Here is a 23509-nt window from a genome sequence, read left to right on the forward strand (position 1 = left end):
TTTGTACTTCACTGTATCATGTTCAAATTAATAAATAAATAATAAATAAATAAATAAATAAATAAACATATCCCTGAGGTATCCTGGTAATATCTACTGTTTCCAACAATAATACTGCAGCCTGACTGCTTCCCACAAACACCCATACCTCTATAATCTATCAGTTTAAAGGCCTAAACAAGTCATCAATTACCCCCTCTATTGAATTGGCTAATGCAACCACTCCAACCCCGGAGTGATAAACTCCATCCCTAGCATACATAATACATATTATGTTTGCCAAAGAATTTGTCTCAGTTATCAATGAATGGGATTGTAAGTTCCTTGCAGTACCTGTCTAGCCAGCAATTTATACCAATTGCCCTAGACATCCATTCATTGCCCACTCCCCTTCCAGGCAATATGCTACATATGATAGGGATCCCTCCCTATCATATCTATGGCTGACCTGTACTTATCCAGTAGCTCCTGTCTCCTGCCCTTCACAATGTCATTTCCACCAGCACTAAGACAGATAATGGGCTTGTTCCTATTACCTGATATAATATTATCCAACCTGCTGGCTATATCACCAACATCAGCTCCTGGGCGGCACATTCTCTGTCTGACTTTTTCTATCTCTGTTACAAAAAGCACAGTCCATATATCTTACCTGAGAGTCTCCCACAATCAGAATATTCTTACCTTGATTAACAGGGGAGTCAGAGGTACCTTTAACCTCACTAATCACTGAAGTACACTCATCTTGGAGAACAGAGAATCAATTTCTTACCTTCACATCTTCTTTATTAACCCTCCTTATCTTCTTTCTTCCTGAACTGTGAACCACTTGCCACTTAAAGTGGCTGCCACTCTCACTAGTGGTAAGCATTTCCTCCTTATCAGCACCAACTATCTCACACTCACTCCCAAACACATCAAGGCAAAGCTTCAGCCTCCTATTTTCCTCCAAAAGAAGTAGAACCTCCTTCTTCAACACTTTAACCTGAGATTCTAAAACACTACAAGCCATGGTGCTTGGTAACACCCTACACTAATACCCAGACAGCTCAGGACAGGTATGATCACACGTGCTGGAAGTCCAAGCCCCTCGGCCACAAAACCTCCTTTACCTCCTCCCTCCAACCTTTTCGAGGACGACCCTTACCCCGCTTTCCTTCCCCTACAGATTTATATGCTTTCCTATCATTCTACTTTGATACATTCTCTCTAAATGACCAAACCACCTCAACAACCCCTCTTAAGTCCTCTTGACTAATACTTTTACTAACTCCACACCTTCTCCTAATTTCCACACTCCGAATTTTCTGCATAATATTTACACCACACATTGCCCTTATACAGGACATCTCCACTGCCTCCAACCGTCTCCTAGCTGCAGCATTCACAACCCAAGCTTCACACCCATATAAGAGTGTTGGTACTACTACACTTTCATACATTCCCTTCTTTGCCTCCATAGACAACGATTTTTGTCTCCATGTCATTCTACTTTGATACATTCTCTCTAAATGACCAAACCACCTCAACAACCCCTCTTCAGCCCTCTTGACTAATACGTTTATTAACTCCACACCTCCTAATTTCCACACTCCGAATTTTCTGCATAATATTTACACCATTGCCCTTATACAGGACATCTCCACTGCCTCCAACCAACTCCTAGCTGCAGCATTTACAACCCAAGCTTCACACCCATATAAGAGTGTTGGTACTACTATACTTTCATACATTCCCTTCTTTGCCTCCACAGACAATGTTTTTTTGCCTCCACATATACCTGAACGCACAACTCGCCTTTTTTCCTTCGTCAATTCTAAGAGTAACCTCATCCTTCATAAATCCATCCGCTGACATTTCAACTCCCAAATATCTGAAAACATTCACTTCTTCCATACTCCTTCTCCCCAATTTGATATCTAATTTTTCTTTATCTAAATCATTTGATACCCTCATCACCTTACTCTTTTCTATGTTCACTTTCAACTTTCTACCTTTACACACACTCCCAAACTCGTCCACTAACCTTAGCCATTTTTCTTTAGGATTTCCCATAAGCACAGTATCATCAGCAAAAAGTAACTGTGTCAATTCCCATTTTGTATTTGATTCCCCATAATTTAATCCCACCCCTCTCCCCAACACCCTAGCATTTACTTCTTTTACAACCCCATCTATAAATATATTAAACAACCATGGTGACATTACACATCCCTGTCTAAGACCTACTTTTACTGGGAAGTAGTCTCCCTCTCTTCTACACACCCTAACCTGAGCCTCACTATCCTCATAAAAACTCTTTACAGCATTTAGTAACTTACCACCTATTCCATATACTTGCAACATCTGCCACATTGCTCCCCTATCCACTCTATCATATGCCTTTTCTAAATCCATAAATGCAATAAAAACTTCCCTACCTTTATCTAAATACTGTTCACATATATGCTTCAATGTAAACACTTGATCTACACATCCCCTACCCACTTTGACACCTCCTTGCTCATCTGCAATCCTACATTCTGTCTTACCTCTAATTCTTTCAATAATAACCCTACCGTACACTTTTCCTGGTATACTTAATAAATTTATTCCTCTATAATTTTTTCACTAAAGACACCCTTCTCCTGCATTATTCTTACTGAGACCTGGCTTAAACAGGAAACAATATCTACCCTCTACAAGGATACACAGCAATCCACAACTGCAGACCATACCAAGTTGGGGGTGGTATTGCAATCTATTACTCTAACCAATTATCTTGTATTAGCACCAATTGCTTTAGTGATGAATATGGAGAATATAATTTTGCTAATTTTACTGTAAAAAACCTTAAGACGCCTTTAACAATCGGTGCCATTTACCGGATACCCCACACAAACATCCCAAACTTCAGTGAGAAATTAAAGGCACTAATAACAAACAGACAAATGAATAAGCACCACCTTCTCTTAGCTGGAGACTTCAACATCAACCTTGGCCTACTAGATGATCAGCCTGTAACTGATTTCATCAACAATATGAACAACATACTTCTCATACCAACAATAACTAAACCAACCAGGCTCACTGAAACAAGTGCAACTATAATAGACCACATATGGACCAATATACTAGCCCCCCTTAAATCAGGGATAATCACAGATAGCACTACAGACCACTACCCTACCTTCCTCTTGACAAACATTAGTAAACCACCACTTGAATACAACAACATCTCATTTAGACTCCATGATGAGGCCTCAATAAGGAAGTTCACAGCTGACCTAGAGACTGTTGACTGGCCTACAGAATTCTCCAAGGCCAATGGTATTGATGACTGGACAGACATTTTTCTTAACAAACTACTTAGACTATACAACAAACATTGTCCTATAAAAACGAAACATCACAAACAAACGGCTTGGTTGCCCATGGCTAACCAGCACCATTCTGAAATCCATTGATAAGAAACACCAATATGAAAAGCAATATAGACAGGGCTTAATACACAAAGATATTCTTAAACACTATTCATCAGTCCTCACCAAAGTAATAAAGAAAGCCAAACAATTATACTACTCCATTAGATTCACTGACACAAGAGGAGATATAAAAAAGACCTGGAAAACACTCTCTCAGATTCTAGGGACCCACAAACTGAAAAAAAACAAGAATATTGTCCTAACTAAACCTAATGAAACACCACTGCAACCCACTGACACAGCTAACAAGATAAACGACTTCTTCTCAACCATAGGTTCTAATCTCGCCAATAAAATCCCACGCACCAATGCCCATGCCGGGGACTACCTAGATGGGAATTTCCCAAATTCCTTCTATCTTGCTCCAACTGAGCCCACGGAAGTCACCGAGATTATAAAGTCACTTAAAAATAACTCAGGGAATCTGTCTCATGTCCCACCATTATTGTACAAGAGAGTGGCCCATGTCCTCTCGCATATTATCTCATTACTTTTTAACAAGTCACTAGAAACTAGCACCTTCCCGAAATTACTCAAGACGGCAAGGGTTACACCAATACATAAAGGTGGTTACCCTACAGATTTAAACAACTATAGGCCAATATCAAACTTACCATTGCTATCCAAAATCTTTGAGAAACTCGTGCACAGGAGACTGTATTCATTTATAACATCACAAAACATACTCAACCCCTGCCAATTTGGATTCAGGAAAAATAAAAGCACTAACGATGCAATCATAAAAATGCTAGATCTGCTTTACACAGCATTGGAAAATAAGGAATATCCACTAGGAATTTTTATTGACCTAAGAAAAGCTTTTGACACAGTAGACCACGGCATCCTACTCCACAAACTTGACCATTATGGTATAAGAGGTCATGCGCTTGCATATTTCAAATCTTACCTTACTAATAGGTATCAGTATGTCACCATTAAAGACACAGCATCAACAACACAGCCACTTGATACTGGAGTTCCGCAGGGAAGTGTCCTTGGTCCCCTGCTCTTCCTCATATACATCAATGATCTTCCAAACGAATCTCGACACCTGAACCCCATTCTCTTTGCTGACGACACGACTTATGTCATCTCTCACCCTAATCTTGCCACCCTCAACACCATTGTTAATGAGGAGCTGATCAAAATATCGACTTGGATGACAGCCAATAAACTTACGCTTAACGTTGACAAAACCTACTACATTATGTTTGGTAGCAGAGCAGGAGATGCGCAAATTAACATTAAGATCGACAACACTCTAATTGCCAGGCATAATGAGGGCAAATTCCTAGGCCTATACCTCGACAACAACCTGAACTTCAGCACCCATATCCAATACAACCAAAAAAGTATCCAAAACGGTTGGGATCCTCTCCAAGATACGATACTACGTGCCGCTAACTGCCCTTCTCACACTATACCATTCACTTATATATCCATACCTCACCTATGCTATCTGTGCTTGGGGTTCAACTGCAGCAACACACCTAAAGCCAATAATAACCCAACAAAAAGCCGCAGTAAGAATAATCACTAAATCCCATCCCTGGCAACACAGCCCCCCACTCTTCATAGATCTAAACTTACTCCCTGTTCAGTACATCCACACTTACTACTGTGCAATTTACATCTACAGGACCTTAAATTCCAATATTAACCTTGACCTAAAATGCTTTCTTGATAGTTGTGACAGAACCCACAGGCACAACACCAGACACAAACATCTCTATGACATTCCCCGTGTCCGACTAAACCTTTACAAAAATTCAATGTATGTCAAAGGCCCTAAAATCTGGAACACCCTACCTGAAAATTCCAAAACTGCAGACACATTCATCACCTTCAAAACTACCATCAGAAAACATCTTATCTCCCTGATACACCCTGTCAACTAATAATACGAATACCACCTGGTGGTTCACACTTACACTCACTCACCCATATGACCATAAACAGAAATATCAATCTCAGTCTCAAAATAATGAATCTTAACTAGTCATAAGTTGGCCTGTGATACTCCAATACTGAAACTATGTATAGTGCCAAAACAAAAGCATTCACATTGCTAAACTCACAACTAGTATTTAGTCACTTAGCCATAATACCAACTTACCTTATAATTTTGTAATATTTTAAACTTAAGATTTAATATAAGTCTGCCCAAAATGCCTAGCCATGCTAGGTGTTCTAGTGGTACACTCTGTAATTATTATTTTACTACATGTAAACCACACAATAACCAAATTCTGTAAACTCAGCATTGTAATCCTTATAGAGAATAAACTTTGAATTGAATTGAATTGAATCTCTTTTGTCCCCCTTCCCTTTATATAAAGGGACTATACATGCTCTCCGCCAATCCCTAGGTACCTTCCCCTCTTTCATACATTTATTAAACAAAAATACCAATCATATATAGCATACACAGCAGCATATGTGTAGAGAACCTAGGATTATGCAAAAAGCTAAAGTAACTATTTCCATTGAGGTCCTTTTAATACCTTATTATTATAAAATGTAGGAGATAATGTCTTAGTACTGTATTATACTATAAAGAATATATACTAGGAATAAGGTAAAAAGAGCTTTCAACATTTACATGCATGTTAGCTAAAAAAAAAAACATTCTCCTCCCTCTCTCTCACTACATTCATTAGGCACCTTTTTGGCTCTTTTCTTGAACTGGCTCATGCTATGGCTGACTTTGACATGTGCAGGCAATCTGTTCCATTCCTTTATTGCTATACAATAAAAGGTGTTTGAAGCCTGGCCACTGACTGTGGGTGTTTGAGAACCTACCTAGCATGAACCAGCCGACCTACTGCAGTGCTCCTCCATTTTCATGTTCAAGTGATGGCTGTATCCCAAGGTATACTAGGCAGTCCTTCCATGCAGAACACCTGATAGTGATGCCCTCTCTTTCAAAGTGTACAAGAAACCCACTAACAAGGATGACCTGATACACACCTATTCACACCACGAAATATGCACTAAGAGGGGCATAGTGAGTGGATTCATTCTGAGCACTCTCCATATATCTAATCTGGTTTTTCTTAAGAAAGAACATGCCTACATTATACAAACCTTCATGTCTTATGTCTTCACTATCCTACAGTCTTCATTCACAACTGTGGACAACATTCCATGACCATCTTTTGAATGTACCACACAGAGGTCCTTAGTCCTCCTGTGTGATGATGTGACAAACAATACACCTAGAGCACTTCCCAAGAATGATATCAAAGTGGCCATAATATCTACTGCCACCCATCAAGAATCTTGCCAAAAGTGTCATACTGTTAACTTCCCAGTATCTACCACTAATGTGTACACTATCCTGTGTAGGAGCCTGGTAAGAGCCTCCCTATTAAGATCAAGAACTACAAATATACATGTACCAAGGATGACCAAAGTGATGCCTGTGTGATGTATAGAAACACTGAAGGACATTTAATAAAATGAAATGAAGACCAGATGATCATCAGAGAGTAAGATTTAAGGAGACACCAGTGTTTAGAAGCATCCCTAATTGCAGTAACAAATGCAGCAGAGCATAAAGCAAGACGTCATACAGTATCTGCCACACTGGCACACTTATTTCTCAAACATGAATCGCCCTGCTCACCTTGGGATACAGCCATCAAGCGAACATGAGAATGAAGGAGCACTGCAGAAGGTCTGCTGGCCCATGCTAGGTAGGTCCTCTTCATACATTTGTCCAACATATTTTAAAGCTACCCAATGACTCCACTTGGTGATCTCACAACTGTATGACTCACCTGACCTTATTAAACTTCAGCTTACCTCATAAGTACCAATCCTTATATAAACCTGTTTTCTCAAAACCCATGTATGGAGTGAACAAGGTCCAAGGACTGAAACATTTCCATAATAAGATGTCCCAAGTGTTTGTTCATTTTCCTTTAACTATAATATCATGAGAGACATACCTTGAACTGGGCGAGTGAACGGCTCTGCCAATCAATGAGAATCTCTAGCACCTCCTTCTCTACATCTGCTGTGAGTGTGAGTGCCGGGGGCGTGTCCAGAGGTTGGAGCCGCCCACTGCCTACTTGCACACCCACACCTCCAGGTCCTGAGATCTGGCCCATTCGTACATAAGGCCCTTCATGCTCCTCTGAAGTAAAGTTTCAGTAAGGAAGTGGTTGTTTTAATTGTACATCCTTTCTATATAGCACCCACACTAATAACTTTTCTATGTTTAAAGGTTTACAGTATCAATAATGTCCACTGGTTTTAAAATAACAATACAATAGAGCCCCAATTTACCACATTAATGTGTTACTGAAAATTGTTACTGCAGTAAGGTGTTCAAAGATTAGAAACTATTTTCTCATAGAAACTCATGTTTTAATAAAAGGTGCATCCCCAACCATATTATTTCCTGTCTAATTTCATATAGTTTTTCAGTGAAATTAGAAGTAATGTACATTACTTAGACGAGTCCCTCTCCTCTCTTTCCTCCTCCTGTCTCCCTCTTCCCTCTCTCCTACTCATTTACCTCTCTTCCTCCTTTTCATTTCCTCCTTCCCACAGTGGGAAAAGAGGGTGGTGAAATAACACAGAGGCAACAGCAGCTTCTTCCGTCTCCCATTATATCTGATACAACACTTTAATTATGCTCTATTACATTTACTTACTGTTAGGTTGAGGGCATTAGGTGCTGTGAGAGGATAGTGGTAAGGGATTATGTATGCCCAGGGAGTGTGGTGGGGAGAGGTGGTGGTAGAGGAAGATAATCTCAGCTTCTGCATCTCAGTGATAAGATCACTCTTAAATATCTGAATACATTTGCTGCCTCCTTATTTCCTCTCTCCAACATGATATCCAATCTATTGTTGCCTAGATTGTTTGTTCTCTTCACCCTGCTCTTTCCTATGCTCACCATCCCCTGCTACTTCTCTTCAGATACTTCCAAAAGAAAGGTTCATTGGAAAAGAATAACCATGACAATTTCTACTTTGAATATTGATACTGCCTTGGCCACTGGAAGTGATAGTTCCATGCTCGGGTGAGTTTTTGTTCATAAGTAATTAAGTGGTTTCAATGCGCCAATATCGAAAGTCTGGACCATCAAAATTTGGATAATCTTAAGACAGATTGTTGTAGGCTGGGGGCTCTACACTACTGTATTATATTAACATTTGTGAAAAAATAGAGAAGAAACATGAGTGGTTTGGCTCACCAAGGCCCATGAGCTGGATTGTGAGCTCTGGAGTGGGTGCAGGACACAGTAGGAGAAGGTGATGAGTGGGTGCTAAAGTGGGTGTTTCTAGTACCACTCCAGCCTTGATGCATGTCCTCTGCTCTTCTGGCATCATTCCCACCCACACCTCCACTGTTCTGCCTGAACTCTCCACCTGAAAGTAAATTCACTAGAAATAATAGTTCTGAACTGTAAGTCTTAAGAGAAAAAAGGAAACAATTTCACATTCATATGGATACTCAAATAAAAAGATAAAACAAATATACAAAATTAATTTTTTAACACGTCAGCTGTTTTCCACGAAGGCAGGGTGACCCAAAAAGAAAGAAAAACCCAAAAAGAAAGAATAAACTTTCATCATAATTTAAAACTTTCACCTTCATTCATACATAATCACTGTCTTTGCAGAGGTGCTCAGATATGGCAGTTTAAATGTTATGCCCAACAGCCAATATCCCAAACCTTTCCTTTAAAAAGAATAAAGAATAAAAGAATAAAGGTTTTAGTTTTTTGCAAGGGTTACAATATGTAATTACAATTTTGGTTTGTTAAGTACAAAGAAAGAAACTATCATGCGGGGGCATTTCGGGCAGACTAATCCTAGCACATAACTACTTAAGTCTAGACAATATAAGAGTGGTTAACTTTTTAATAAATCTTTATTTTATCTTAATACTAATGTGAGGTCCTGCCTAGGTGGGATACGAGCGGTTTGTTGAAAGAAAGAAGAAGACTAATGTGAAGTAGCCAAGGTGGAGGTTAGCAAATATAATAATCTTGAAGCTGCACATAATAAAAACAATATTACAATTAAAGTGGAGGCACTGTACTTCCCACTTCCATGACTCAAGTCTGGCTCACTGGTTTCCCTGAATCCCTTCACAAAATATTACCCTGCTCACACTCCAACAGCTCGTCAGGTCCCAAAAACCATTCGTCTCCATTCACCCTTATCTAAAACCCCCCTCCCTCCAACCTTTCCTAGGATGACCCCCTACCCCGCCTTCCTTTCCCTACAGATTTATACACTCTCCAAATCATTCTACTTTGTTCCTCTCTCTCTAAATGACCAAACCACCTCAACAACCCCTCTTCAGCCCTCTGGCTAATACTGTTAGTAACGCCACACCTTCTCCTAAATCCACACTACGAATTCTCTGCATAATATTTACACCACACATTGCCCTTAGATACGACATCTCAACTGCCTCCAGCCTCTTCCTTGCTGCAGTATTTACAACCCATTCTTCACACCCATATAAGATTATACAGTATTCTCCATGGGGAAGTGGATAAGAATCCTTCCTCTACAAGTCATGTGTGTCATAAAAGGCAACTAAAATGCCAGGAGCAAGGGCATGCTAACCCCTTCTGTATAAATTACTAAATAAAAGTGTTTCTTCATTTTTGGGTCACCCTGCTTTAGTGGGAGATAGTGTGCTAAAAAGAATATATATATGCATACTCAGTGGCCACTTTATTAGGTATACCTGTCCACCTACTTGTTAATACAAATATTTAATCAACCAATCACATAGCATCATCTCAATGTCTAAAAGTCTGCAGACATGGTAAAGAGGTTCCGTTTTTATTTTAGATCAAACATTAGAATTGGGAAAAAACGTGATCTAAGCGACTTTGACCACAGAATGATTGTTGGTGCCAGACAGGGTGGTTTGAATATTTCAGAAACTGCTCATCTCCTGGGATTTTCATGCACAACAGTCAAGAGTTTATAGGGCATGGTGTGAAAAACACAAAACATCTAGTGAGTGGCAGTTCTGTGGGCAAAAATGCCTTGATATTGAGGGATGTGAGAGGAGAATAGCCAGACTGATTCAAGCTGACAGGAAAACGAGAGTAACTCAAATAATCAGAAGACCATCTCTGAAAGCACAACACATCAAACCAGAAGTGGATGGGCTACAGATGCAGAAGACCACACTGGGTTCCACTCCTGTCAGCTAAGAGCAGGAAACTGAGGATATAGCACAGAACTGCTAAATGCCTCAAATGATGTAGTGGAAGTTTTAGCAGTAAAGGTCGAGAACCAAAACCTAATCATTGTGGTAGTCTACAAGCCTCCGGATGCAACATCCCAGCAATTCCAGGAACAGCTGTTAAAAATTGACCACTGTCTGGAAAACCTTCCAGCTCCTGCACCCAACATCTTGCTCCTGGGGGATTTCAACTTAAGGCACCTAAAATGGAGGAATATAGCAAATAATATTGTTGCAGTAATAACACCAGGAGGCAGCTCTGATGAAAACTCACACTCACGTGAGCTTTTAAATCTCTGCACAAAATTCAATTTAAACCAGCAAATAATAGAGCCTACTAGACTGGAGAATACACTAGACCTCATCTTCACTAACAATGATGATCTGATAAGAAATGTCACCATATCAAAAACAATATACTCAGATCACAACATAATTGAGGTTCAGTCATGTATGCACGGAGCCCCAGACCGACATAATGAGATTAGTCACGAGGCAGCATTCACCAAATTCAACTTCAATAACAAAAACATAAAGTGGGACCAAGTAAACCAAGTCCTAACCGATATACGCTGGGAAGATATACTAAGCAACACAGACCCCAACTTATGCCTAGAACAGATTAACTCGGTGGCACTCGATGTATGCACAAGGCTTATTCCTCTAAGAAAAAGAAGGAGTAGATGTAAAACAGAAAGAGACAGGCGCTCCCTTTACAGGCGACGGAAAAGAATAACAGAGCGGCTAAAAGAGGTCAATATATCTGAAATGCGTAGGGAGACACTGGTCAGAGAAATAGCAAGCATCGAACTTAAGCTAAAAGAATCCTTTAGGAGTCAGGAATCGCGGGAAGAACTAAAAGCCATAAATGAAATCGAAAGAAACCCAAAGTATTTCTTCTCCTATGCCAAATCAAAATCGAAAACAACGTCCAGTATTGGGCCCCTACTTAAACAAGATGGGTCCTACACAGATGACAGCAAGGAAATGAGTGAGCTACTCAAGTCCCAATATGACTCAGTTTTTAGCAAGTCGCTAACCAGACTGAGAGTCGAAGATCAAAATGAATTTTTTATGAGAGAGCCACAAAATCTGATTAACACAAGCCTATCCGATGTTATCCTGATGCCAAATGACTTCGAACAGGCGATAAATGACATGCCCATGCACTCTGCCCCAGGGCCAGACTCATGGAACTCTGTGTTCATCAAGAACTGCAAGAAGCCCCTATCACGAGCCTTTTCCATCCTATGGAGAGGGAGCATGGACACTGGGGTCGTCCCACAGTTACTAAAAACAAAAGACATAGCCACACTCCACAAAGGGGGCAGTAAAGCAACAGCAAAGAACTACAGACCAATAGCACTAACATCCCATATCATAAAAATCTTTGAAAGGGTCCTAAGAAGCAAGATCACCACCCATCTAGAAACCCATCAGTTACACAACCCAGGGCAACATGGGTTTAGAACAGGTCGCTCCTGTCTGTCTCAACTATTGGATCACTACGACAAGGTCCTAAATGCACTAGAAGACAAAAAGAATGCAGATGTAATATATACAGACTTTGCAAAAGCCTTCGACAAGTGTGACCATGGCGTAATAGAGCACAAAATGCGTGCTAAAGGAATAACAGGAAAAGTCAGTTGATGGATCTATAATTTCCTCACTAACAGAACACAGAGAGTAGTCGTCAACAGAGTAAAGTCCGAGGCAGCTACGGTGAAAAGCTCTGTTCCACAAGGCACAGTACTCGCTCCCATCTTGTTCCTCATCCTCATATCCGACATAGACAAGGATGTCAGCCACAGCACCGTGTCTTCCTTTGCAGATGACACCCGAATCTGCATGACAGTGTCTTCCATTGCAGACACTGCAAAGCTCCAGGCGGACATCAACCAAATCTTTCAGTGGGCTGCAGAAAACAATATGAAGTTCAACGATGAGAAATTTCAATTACTCAGATATGGTAAACATGAGGAAATTAAATCTTCATCAGAGTACAAAACAAATTCTGGCCACAAAATAGAGTGAAACACCAACGTCAAAGACCTGGGAGTGATCATGTCGGAGGATCTCACCTTCAAGGACCATAACATTGTATCAATCGCATCTGCTAGAAAAATGACAGGATGGATAATGAGAACCTTCAAAACTAGGGAGGCCAAGCCCATGATGACACTCTTCAGGTCACTTGTTCTATCTAGGCTGGAATATTGCTGCACACTAACAGCACCTTTCAAGGCAGGTGAAATTGCCGACCTAGAAAATGTACAGAGAACTTTCACGGCGCGCATAACGGAGATAAAACACCTCAATTATTGGGAGCGCTTGAGGTTCCTAAACCTGTATTCCCTGGAACGCAGGAGGGAGAGATACATGATTATATACACCTGGAAAATCCTAGAGGGACTAGTACCGAACTTGCACACGAAAATCACTCACTACGAAAGCAAAAGACTTGGCAGACGATGCACCATCCCCCCAATGAAAAGCAGGGGTGTCACTAGCACGTTAAGAGACCATACAATAAGTGTCAGGGGCCCAAGACTGTTCAACTGTCTCCCAGCACACATAAGGGGAATTACCAACAGACCCCTGGCAGTCTTCAAGCTGGCACTGGACAAGCACCTAAAGTCAGTTCCGGATCAGCCGGGCTGTGGCTCGTACGTTGGTTTGCGTGCAGCCAGCAGCAACAGCCTGGTTGATCAGGCTCTGATCCACCAGGAGGCCTGGTCACAGACCGGGCCGCGGGGGCGTTGAGCCCCGGAACTCTCTCCAGGTAAACTCCAGGTAAACAGGCTCACCAAAACTATACAGCTGAAGATTGGAAAAACGTTGCCTGGACTGATGAATCATGATTTCTCCTGGGCCATGCAGATGGTAGGGTCAGAATTTGGTGTAATCTTTTGGGGTGTGGTGGGTTGGGAGATTTTCAGCATGAATGTACAATTGACACATCTGCAGCAACTGTGTGATGCTATCAAGTCAACATGAAACAGGATAACAAAAAGGCACAATACCGTGACTGGAACAACACACAAACAACCTGCACATAGGAGAGAGGAGTTTACGACAATGTTTCGGTAGATGCCTTCCTTTCCCATTACACTGTAAAATGCTCCAAACTTCAGAACGCCCGTGATTTAACCTGATTCTTGCTTTCCCCCTTCTCCCTCTTCTCCTTTCCTCTTTCTCCTTTGGGTTTTCTTTCTTCTACCTTGGGTATTTGGTCCATTATTATTATTTTCCCCCCTATGTGTTTTTTTTCTTACCCTTTATGGGCCCCTAGCTCCCTTGCAGTGCTCCTCTTTCTTAGTCTTTGACTGACTCTACTACTACTACTTCTACCTCTACCAATACTTCTCATCTTCCTCTACTACCTCTCTTGTCCTGTTCCTGTCTGTTGGCCTATATATACTCCCTCCTTCCTATCCTTTCTGTTAGTGTGACTTTGTAAGTGGTCCAAGTCGGACTGAAATGTCGTTGTAAGCTCCTCTTTCCTATGTGCAGGTTGTTTGTGTGATGAAACAAGAAGTCCTAGCTACAAACTAAGGAAGAAAAGTTGCCAAAGAAGATTAGCTATTTTTTTGTGGAGAGATGGAGTGTTAGATCAGCAGGAAGTATTTAGTGCTGCAACCAGTGGGAACTTTATAAAACTTTGATAAGACTAAATACCAAATAAGGGACACCACAAGTTTAGTTCTGTTCCTGTAGTTATGTACAGATAATTGCGGGTAGTGGTATGGCAAGCTCTCTGTAAGGAGCAAGCAACACCAGTACTAGAAGTGAAGCTTGATATGTATGAAGGAACTCACCTGTACCTTGTGAAGTGTAGTACCTTCGTTATCAGTCTCTTCTTGATAGCCCAGCTGCAGGAAAGTGTTCCCAAACTGTTTACATCATAAACAAGTTTTGGTTAGGTTAATTAGGGAGTAACTTCAAAACTTATTACAAAAAATTAAATGCTAAACACTATCATAAAAATTACACATAAAGTTATGTATGTAAATAAACAATTAACCCTTAAACGGTCCAAATGTATATATACGTTCTTACGCGTAGCGCCCCAAACATATATATACGTTTTATTTTTCCTGCCTTCAAATTTGGCATGATTGGCCTGAGATGCCTTGTCAGAATAGAATGGGTCCTAACACTCAGTGTGTGTGGTATTAAAAAAATCTGAGACCACTTAGTACCTTGTGGGAGCACCAGTTAAATCGAGCGCCAGCTAGAGCAAACAGTGCGGCAAACACCAAGGATTCAATGATGTAATGTCATATTAACACTCCTCTTTTAAGAGGAAAGTGATGTTAGCCCCAAGTTTAGGGTCTGTCTATCTCTGTCTGTCTATCTCTATCTCTGTCTACCTCTTTGTCTATCTGTCTCTGTCTCTGTCTTTGTCTATCTGTCTCTGTATCTCTTTCTATCTGTCTATCTGTCTCACAGGTACACATAAATACAAGTATACATAGTGTAAATTACCTAGGATAACCCAAAAAATCCAGACAAAGTGCTATACTCTGCTTGAAGATGTAAGTAAACGTGATGATGATGCAGTCTTGTGGCTCTCTCTGAGACAGAGAGCTAGACGGATAGACTGATAGACAGGGAGCTTGACAGACAGACATGTTTGTGTATCAGCGAAAGCAAAGTGAGGGTGATGCTCATCCAATATCACATAAGAACATAAGAACATAAGAAAGGAGGAACACTGCAGGAGGCCTGTTGGCCCATATTAGGCAGGTCCTTTACAATTCATCCCACTAACAAAACATTTGCCCAACCCAATTTTCAATGCCACCCAAGAAATAAGCTCTGATGTGAAAGTCCCACTTGAATCCAACCCCTCCTACTCATGTACTTATCACCTCTAATCTTTTCTTATCAGCTGCACCCTCCCCCACCCTCGTGTATGCTCATCAAACGTCAGCTCTCATCAGATGTTATCTCATCTTATTATGTCACTGTCAGAGGTGGACTTTGTTTTTCATGCTTCAAGGGAACTTATTATTTATTATTATTATTATTATGTATTATTCTTCTCCTCCTCCTCCTTCTCTTCCTCCTCCTCCTCTTCCTCTTCCTCCTCCTTCTCTTCCTCCTTCTCCCCCTCCTCCTTCTCCTCCTCCTCCATCTCTTCCTCCTTGTCCTTCTCCTCTTCCTCCTCCTCCTCCTCTTCATCTTTCTCCTCCTCTTCCTGCTCTTTCTCCTTCTCCTTCTCCTCCTCCTTTTCCTCCTCCTCCCCCTCCTCCTCCTCTTCCTCCTCATTGTTATTATAAACTTCCACATATCCAAAACATTGCTGGGACATATAAATACTTTGTACATATTCCAAGACAATAGTAAATGGCTAAGGCAGGTGTAAATGTCCACCTGTGTGTTTGTGACAATTTGAGTACAATTTCAGTACCTAATACTAGTGTCAGAACAAAGATTGGTTATAAAATGACAAGAACTACTACAAATTGTAATTATCAGAACATAAAAATTACATAAAATATGAAAAATAGAAAAAAAAGTATATCGGTAACACTTCTGCAAGCGGCAGGACTCGATGTTGCTGTCACATGAGCATCCAGTGCCAACTTCTTGGCCTCATATCTCGGTAAGTACCGACCCTAATTTTTTTTTATTCTAAAATATGTCAAAAAATTTCTTTTTTCCTATAATTTTTTTTTTTCAAAATATTCGGGGTGCTGCGCAAGTGAACGTATATATACGTTTGGACTGTTTAACCCTTTGACTGTTTTTGATGTATAAATACGTCTTACGAGCCAATGTTTCTGACGTATATATACTCAATAATTCTAGCGGCTTCAAATCAAGTGGGAGAAAGCTGGTAGGCCCACATGTGAGAGAATGGGTCTGTGTGGTCAGTGTGCACCACATAAAAAAAATCCTGCAGCACACATTGCGTAATGAGAAAAAAAAAACTCTGATCGTTTTTTTGGAATAAAACGCCGACTTTGAGGTGTATTTTCGTATAGTATTTATCGTTGTATTCGCGTTTTCATGGTCTTAGGTGATAAAATGGAAAACATATTACAGAAATAGAGATGATTTTCATTACTTTTACGATGAAAACGACCTTGAAACTGAGCTCAAAGTAGCGGAAATGTTCGATTTTTACCAATGTTCAAGAGTACATAAATCACACCACACGTCCAATACACGTCAACTGGGGAGTCTAATATTCTTTCACTAGTGCACTGATATTATTTATACCATTTTTACAATAATGCAGTCGTCTGCATAACAGTAAATTTTGTATTTTTTTGTATGAATAAAAAATCAAAATAGAAAGCAATAATAATATAAGAGGGGCCTAGAGATGTGACTAATGAACAGAGCATATGTTATTTTAGTGCCACGAATGTCTACCTTGTTTATTCTGGACCCTATTTTGAAATTGGCATCTTTTTTATTTTGCGTGAAATTGGCCAAATTGCCAATTTCTGACCACCATATTGGGTAGTCCAAATTAGTAAAAGGGAGGTTTCTTGTACTCAGCTGATAGATAAAATGGAGTTCTAAAGAAATAGCTATGAGTTTGGTCAACTGGAACAATGGAATTGGCTGAAAATTGGGCTCAAAGTCGGCGAAATCGCCGATACGCATATGTCGCCAAGACCGCTAACTTCGCGGGAGCTTAATTCCACGAGTTTTCGACCAAATTTCGAACTTTTGGTGTCATTACCATCGGGAAAAGATTCTCTATCATTTCATAAGAAAAAATAATTTTTTTTTTTTTCAAAAATTGAGCGACATAGAATGACAGTTTCAGAGAGGGGCCTGAAACAGTCAAAGGGTTAAGGGTTAAAATTTAAATACAGTAAAACTCTGGTTTTCGCTCAGTCCGAATATTGTACAATTCAGATTTCGACCACTTTTCTCGGCAAATTTTTACTCTGGGTTTCGTACATCGACTTGGAAATTGTCTGTATCAGACGCATCCGCCCACCTGGGCTGTCGCCGCCTGACTTAGTCTGCCTCTGTCACTTGTCGAGTGAACGATACTCTGTGCGTTCATCCATTGTTTTTGGTGCCTGTTTATTGAGTGTGACTGCGAAATAACCCACCATGGGGCCAAAAAAAGTTCAGTGTCAGCTCTGGTAAAGAAGGTGAGAAACACGATAGAATTCAAGAAAGAGCTTGTGTCAAAATACAAAAGCGGCATACATGTGGTCCACCTCACCAGGATGTATGGGAAGTCCAAATCAACAATCAGTTCCAACCTGGTGAAGAAAGTAAAAATCAAGGAAGCTGATGTTGTGAAAGGGGTAACTATGCTAACAAAACAGAGATCACAAACAATCTCTTGTCCCATTTTAGGCAAATCTTAAAGAATTGCCAGAAACAGGCCTCTCTTGACAGATTTTTTGTGTGATAGGGGTGCAGTGACTCAAGCTGGTCCTAGTGCCAGTAAAAGACAAAGAAGGGAAGTAACCCCCGGACAGGGCTTTGATACCTGAAGTCCTTATGGAGGGGGATTCCTCTTCCAAACAATAACCTCTTCTCTCTCTTCCCTCCTCGCCTTCTTCTATACACCAACAAGTCTTCAATAAAGGTATGTAACAGTGATTTAAATGTTCATTTATCCATTAAAATTAGTGCTTTATATTTATTTCTCATTGTTTTCTGTATGTAAAATTATAGTTATTCTCTATAAAATGTATTTTTTGTTAATATTTTTGGGTGTCTGGAAAGGATTAATTGGATTTACATTATTTTTTATGGGAAATATCACTTCGGTTTTCATCCATTTCGGATTTTGACTGACCTTCTGGAATGGATTAAGGACGAAAACTGGGGTGCCACTGTACACTGAAACACTGAAATAGACATTTAAAATTTAAAATCCTCTTCCAAATTTACTACTAAAAGTATTTTTTAAAAGGTTTGGAGACAATAATAAAGAATGTAGGCAAATACTTAGCACAGTAAAGCCTTGATTTAATGAACCATAATTTACTGGATTTCAGAACCAACTGACAAAAAATTGACTAAAGAAATGCTGTAACCAATTGACAAAATGAAAAAAAAACAAAAACACAGAATTCGAATTTTGTCCATCAACAATAGTGTGTCTGGTAGTCTCTGAAAGCAATGGGCCAAGTCTTCTGATTCTAGGACATTTATCAGGTATGGGCCAGTGTTTGCATCAAGGACCTGTCCATTTTCAATGTTTCCTGAGCCACAGGTTGCCTGCTTTAGCTTACTGTCTGAACTCACATGAAGACAAGTCATTCAGTCTCCAATTTTCCCATTTTTCCCTGAATTTAAAATGTTTTGTGTGACTTCATTACATATTAAGTATAGAGCTATTGACAATGGCCTCAAAAGCAAGTGGTGCTAGGTGAAAATGCGTGAATCTGAGAGTTATGCAAAAACAAACTATAAGGAAGCGGGAGTCTGGCATCTCAATGGCTTGGATGTGTGAGGAATATAGCATTAAGAAACAAGTAGTGTCTGATATCTGTAGAAGCAAGATCAGACTATACTCTTAAGTTTATTGCAGATGCTAGCCAAAAAGGCCCAACAATTGGTTCTAGAAAGTATACGAAAATAGCCCAAGATAAAAAGCTTGAACATTCAGTGTATAAGCAGTATGTTCAACAACATTCTGTTGGTGTTAACATGTGTGGTGCCAATCATTGTTTTTCTGCTAATAGGCTAGCAATAATACAGGTATAGAATTTCAGGTAAGCAATTGTTAGCTTTGGCATTTCTGGGGTCACAATAGCTTGAGTAATGTGAAGACTTAGGGCGAGGATATTGGTTCATCCTCAACGTCAGAGTGTTTATATTAATTTTAAATGATCTGACAGATGGCAAGAAGCTCCCTCAATCTCAACTGCATAATGGTGATCTCTTCTGGTGTTAGTTCCCTTCCAACACTTTAGACTTGTAGCATGAAGGACAACAGGCTGTAATCTCAGAAAATATTGCTTCTCAGTATTATGCTGTGCTAATGTTGATGGTTTGCACCATTTGAAGCTGATGATCACAAGTAAATCAGCACAGCAACATGCTTTAAAGAACTGCATAAAAAGAGTTACCTATCAATTAATACAAGGGTCAGAGAGGCTGGTTTAAGTGGGATGTATCTGGTGACTGTATTTTTACACATTTTGCCCATAAGTGTGAGCACCAGCTAGAGGTCCTATAGCTAGATACTGAGGATGTCAAGGCTTTTCTGTTGCTTGACTGCACACCTGCTTACCCTAGGGTTGTAAACTTAGGCAGCAGTGATGGTAAGGTTAAGGCAATCTTTCTACCTCCTAGATCAGGGGGTTATTGCAGCTTGAAAGAGGCTATACCAGTCTAGAAGCTTACATGAAGTAGTAGTAGTGACTGAAGAAGTAGAAGACTGGAAAGAGATACCAGAGGCATACATACATTGGAGAACAAGAAGTATAACCTAAAGTCTGCCATCTTCAACCTTGTGGTGTTAAGGAAGAAACTGAAAAAGATAACATAAGCTAATGATTTGATTTTTTTTTTTTTTTAACATTTCAGCCGTTTCCCACCGAGGCAGGGTGACCCAAAAAGAAAGAAAAAACTTTCATCGTCATTCAACACCTTCACCATCACTCATACATAATCACTGTCTGCAGAGGCTCTCAGATACGACAGTTTAGACGTCCCTCCAAACTGCCAATATCCCAAACCCCTCCTTTAAAGTGCAGGCATTGTACTTCCCATTTCCAGGACTCAAATCCAGCTAACTGGTTTCCCTGAATCCCTTCACAAAATATTACCCAGCTTACATTCCAACAGCTCGTGAGGTACCAAAAACCATTTGTCTCCATTCACTCCTATCTAACACGCTCACGCATGCTTGCTGGAAGTCCCAGCCCCTCGCCCACAAAACCTCCTTGACCCTCTCCCTCCAACCTTTCCAGGGATGACCCCTACCCCACCTTCCTTCCCCTACAGATTTATACGCTCTCCAAGTCATTCTATTTTCTTCCATTCTCTCTAAATGACAGCTCCTCTTCAGCCCTCTAGCTAATACTTTTAGTAACTCCAAACCTCCTCCTAATTTCCACACTCCGAATTCTCTGCTTAATATTTACACTAGACATTGCCCTTAGACACAGCATCTCCAGTCGCCTCCTCGCTGCAGGATTAACAACCCATGCTTCACACTCATATAAGAGTGTTGGTACCATAATACTCTTGTACATACCCTTCTTTGCCTCGATGGCTAACGTTTTTTGTTTCCACAGATACCTCAATGCACCACTAACCTTTTTTCCCTTCACCAATTTTATGGTTAACCTCATCCTTTATAAACCAATCTGGTGACAAGTCAACTCCCAAATATCTGAAAACATTCACTTCTTCCATACTCCTCCTCCCCAATTTGATATCCAATTTTTCTCTATCTAAATCATTTGATACTCTCATCACCTTGCTCTTTTCTATGTTCACTTTCAACTTTCTACCTTTACACACACTCCCAAATTTGTCCACTAACCTTTGCAATTTTTCTTTAGAATCTCCCATAAGCACAGTATCATCAGCAAAAAGTAACTGTGTCACTTCCCATTTTGTATTTAATTCCCCATAATTTAATCCCACCCCTCTCCCGAACACCCTAGCATTTACTTCCTTTACAACCCCATCTACAAATATATTAAACAACCATGGTTTACATATTATAATATATTTATTACTAAGAAGGCCACTAGCATCCCTAGGCATTTCAGGCAAACTAATCCTAATTCTTACTCTATATTGGCACAGGTTATGGAGCAGTACATTTTAATATACGTTATTGCATACAGATATAAAGTTAGGTAATTGAAGTGATTAATTAGATTTTTAATAGTGAGGTAGTACAAAACATGTAACAATATTACAATTAGTAAATTTAGTAATGGGAATGGTTTTGTCTTGGCATACAATACATTTAGTGTTTATTTCATGATCACATAAGCCCTCAGAGGTATCTAGCCCTGTTGTTGGAGTGGAGCGTGTGTGAAGGAAGGGAACAAAAAAAAAAACAGCTAGTTTACTGACCTGCTAGGGGACACTGGGCATGTTAATTTACTGACAGCCTTACTGTAATCATTTAGAAAGAATTTACATGTATAAGCTAATGTTTTGTGAAATATAACAAGGAAGAGTGTAACAATTTTGTGTCAATAATATAAGTTATAAGTTTATTTTTCTAAAGTAAAGTTTATTTGACCTTCCTTGAAGATCATACCTAAGGTTTATTAATCACAGTACTGACCACGAGTTTAGTGGTGCTTGAGAGTTTACCAGGGAGTGTGACCCTAGGGAGGTTTTATTTTAATAATTTTGTGTAATTAAGACCAATGTGCTTACCCCTAGAGAGTGTTTACCCCCTAGAGTTCCCACAAACTTCGTAACAATTGGACAATTGGCATTAATGGACATATTTGCCCCCAACAAGCTATTAAATCTGAGGTTCACTGTAACAAGGCAAAATTATGTGCATTGCTTCATAATCTGTGAGAATCTGGAAAACAACAATATAAGACAAAAGATGAAAAGTGGAAAAAAGACAAGCTTTGCCATGAAAATTACAAAATAAGCAAATCTGTGTTAAAAACAAATGCCTTTTTTTTTTTCCTTTGCTGCTTCCCTAACTTTCTGCCTCTGATGTCTGCTGTCTTTCACCTGCAACTGTATTTAATATGTATCTGTTATACAGTATCTATTTATGGAAGAGGGAGAAAGCAATATTTGTTGGCTCCTAAATGTCAATGAAGGAGGTAGTCAGTCAGTCAGCAGTGTATCACTGGTCATGATGAACAACACCTGAACACCTACATACTTTCCAATGCATGTTGAGCTTTCATAGCTTTTTCTAAAGTTAAAAGGTCTTTGACAGTGGAATCCAGGGAATAGAGAAGCTTCATGATTGCAATATAAAAAGGAACATAATTTTACAAATGTCATGGTCTTTACACTTTATACACACCACTTGCTTAACCCTTAACCCCTTGACTGTCGCAACCCCAATCCTGAGGTGTCTCCTGGTGTCGCAAAATTTCCAAAAAAAAAAAAAAATTCTTAGGAAATAATAGAGAATCTTTTCCTGATTGTAATGACACCAAAAAAAACGAAATTTGATGGAAAACTGACAGAATTACGCTCTTTCAAAGTTAGCAAACTTCGAGCCCAATTTTCGGCTAATTCCATTGTTCCAGTCGACCAAACTCATAGCTATTTCTTTAGAACTCCATTTTTTCTATCGGTTGAGTACAAGAAACTGCCTATTTAATGATTTCAACTACCCAATAACGTGGTCAGAAATTTGCAATTTGGCCAATTTCACAAAAATTAAAAAAATATGACAATTTCAAAATAAGGTCCAGAATGAACAATACAGACATTCCTGGCTCTAAAATAACATTTTCTTTGTTCATCAGTCACATCTCCAGGCCCCTCTGATATTACTCTTGCTTACTATTTTGAATTTTTATTCAAACAAAAAATAGAACCTTTACTGTTATACAGACTACTGCAATACTGTAATAATTGTACAAATAATGTCAACCCATTCATGACTGCATATTAGAATGGCTAGTTGGACATTTATTGGACAATGACATCATTTGTTTACTTTTGAACATCGGCAAAAATCAAACATTTCCCCTATTTTGAGCTCCATTTCAAGGTTCTTTTTATAGAAAAACCAATCAAAATCACCTCTATTTATATAATATGTTTTTCATTCTATCAAATGAGACCAAGAAAACGAGAATACAACAATAAATACTATACGAAAATAGACCACAAGGTCGGCATTTTAATAATAAAAAAAAAAG

At 39.6% G+C, this 23509-nt stretch overlaps 1 protein-coding gene across 5 annotated transcripts in view; it reads right to left on the reverse strand.

The window, feature by feature from the left end:
* LOC128696388 (uncharacterized) overlaps nt 1-23509 on the reverse strand; it is an 853106-nt gene that overhangs the window by 267885 nt on the left and 561712 nt on the right. For 4 of the 5 annotated variants that reach the window (XR_011392932.1, XR_011392933.1, XM_070092515.1 and 1 more), the window contains 3 exons: nt 14513-14587; nt 8674-8848; nt 7418-7605 (listed from right to left, as the gene is read on the reverse strand). Coding sequence is in view for 3 of the 5 variants with exons in the window: in XM_070092515.1 (XP_069948616.1) it covers nt 7418-7605; nt 8674-8848; nt 14513-14587 (438 nt within the window). In the remaining 2 variants the exon portion in view is untranslated. The remainder of the gene's footprint in view (nt 1-7417; nt 7606-8673; nt 8849-14512; nt 14588-23509) is intronic. The other variant, XM_070092516.1, reaches the window with a different exon arrangement.

Source organism: Cherax quadricarinatus, chromosome 39 (assembly GCF_038502225.1).
Source record: "Cherax quadricarinatus isolate ZL_2023a chromosome 39, ASM3850222v1, whole genome shotgun sequence".
Lineage (NCBI taxonomy): Eukaryota > Metazoa > Arthropoda > Malacostraca > Decapoda > Parastacidae > Cherax > Cherax quadricarinatus.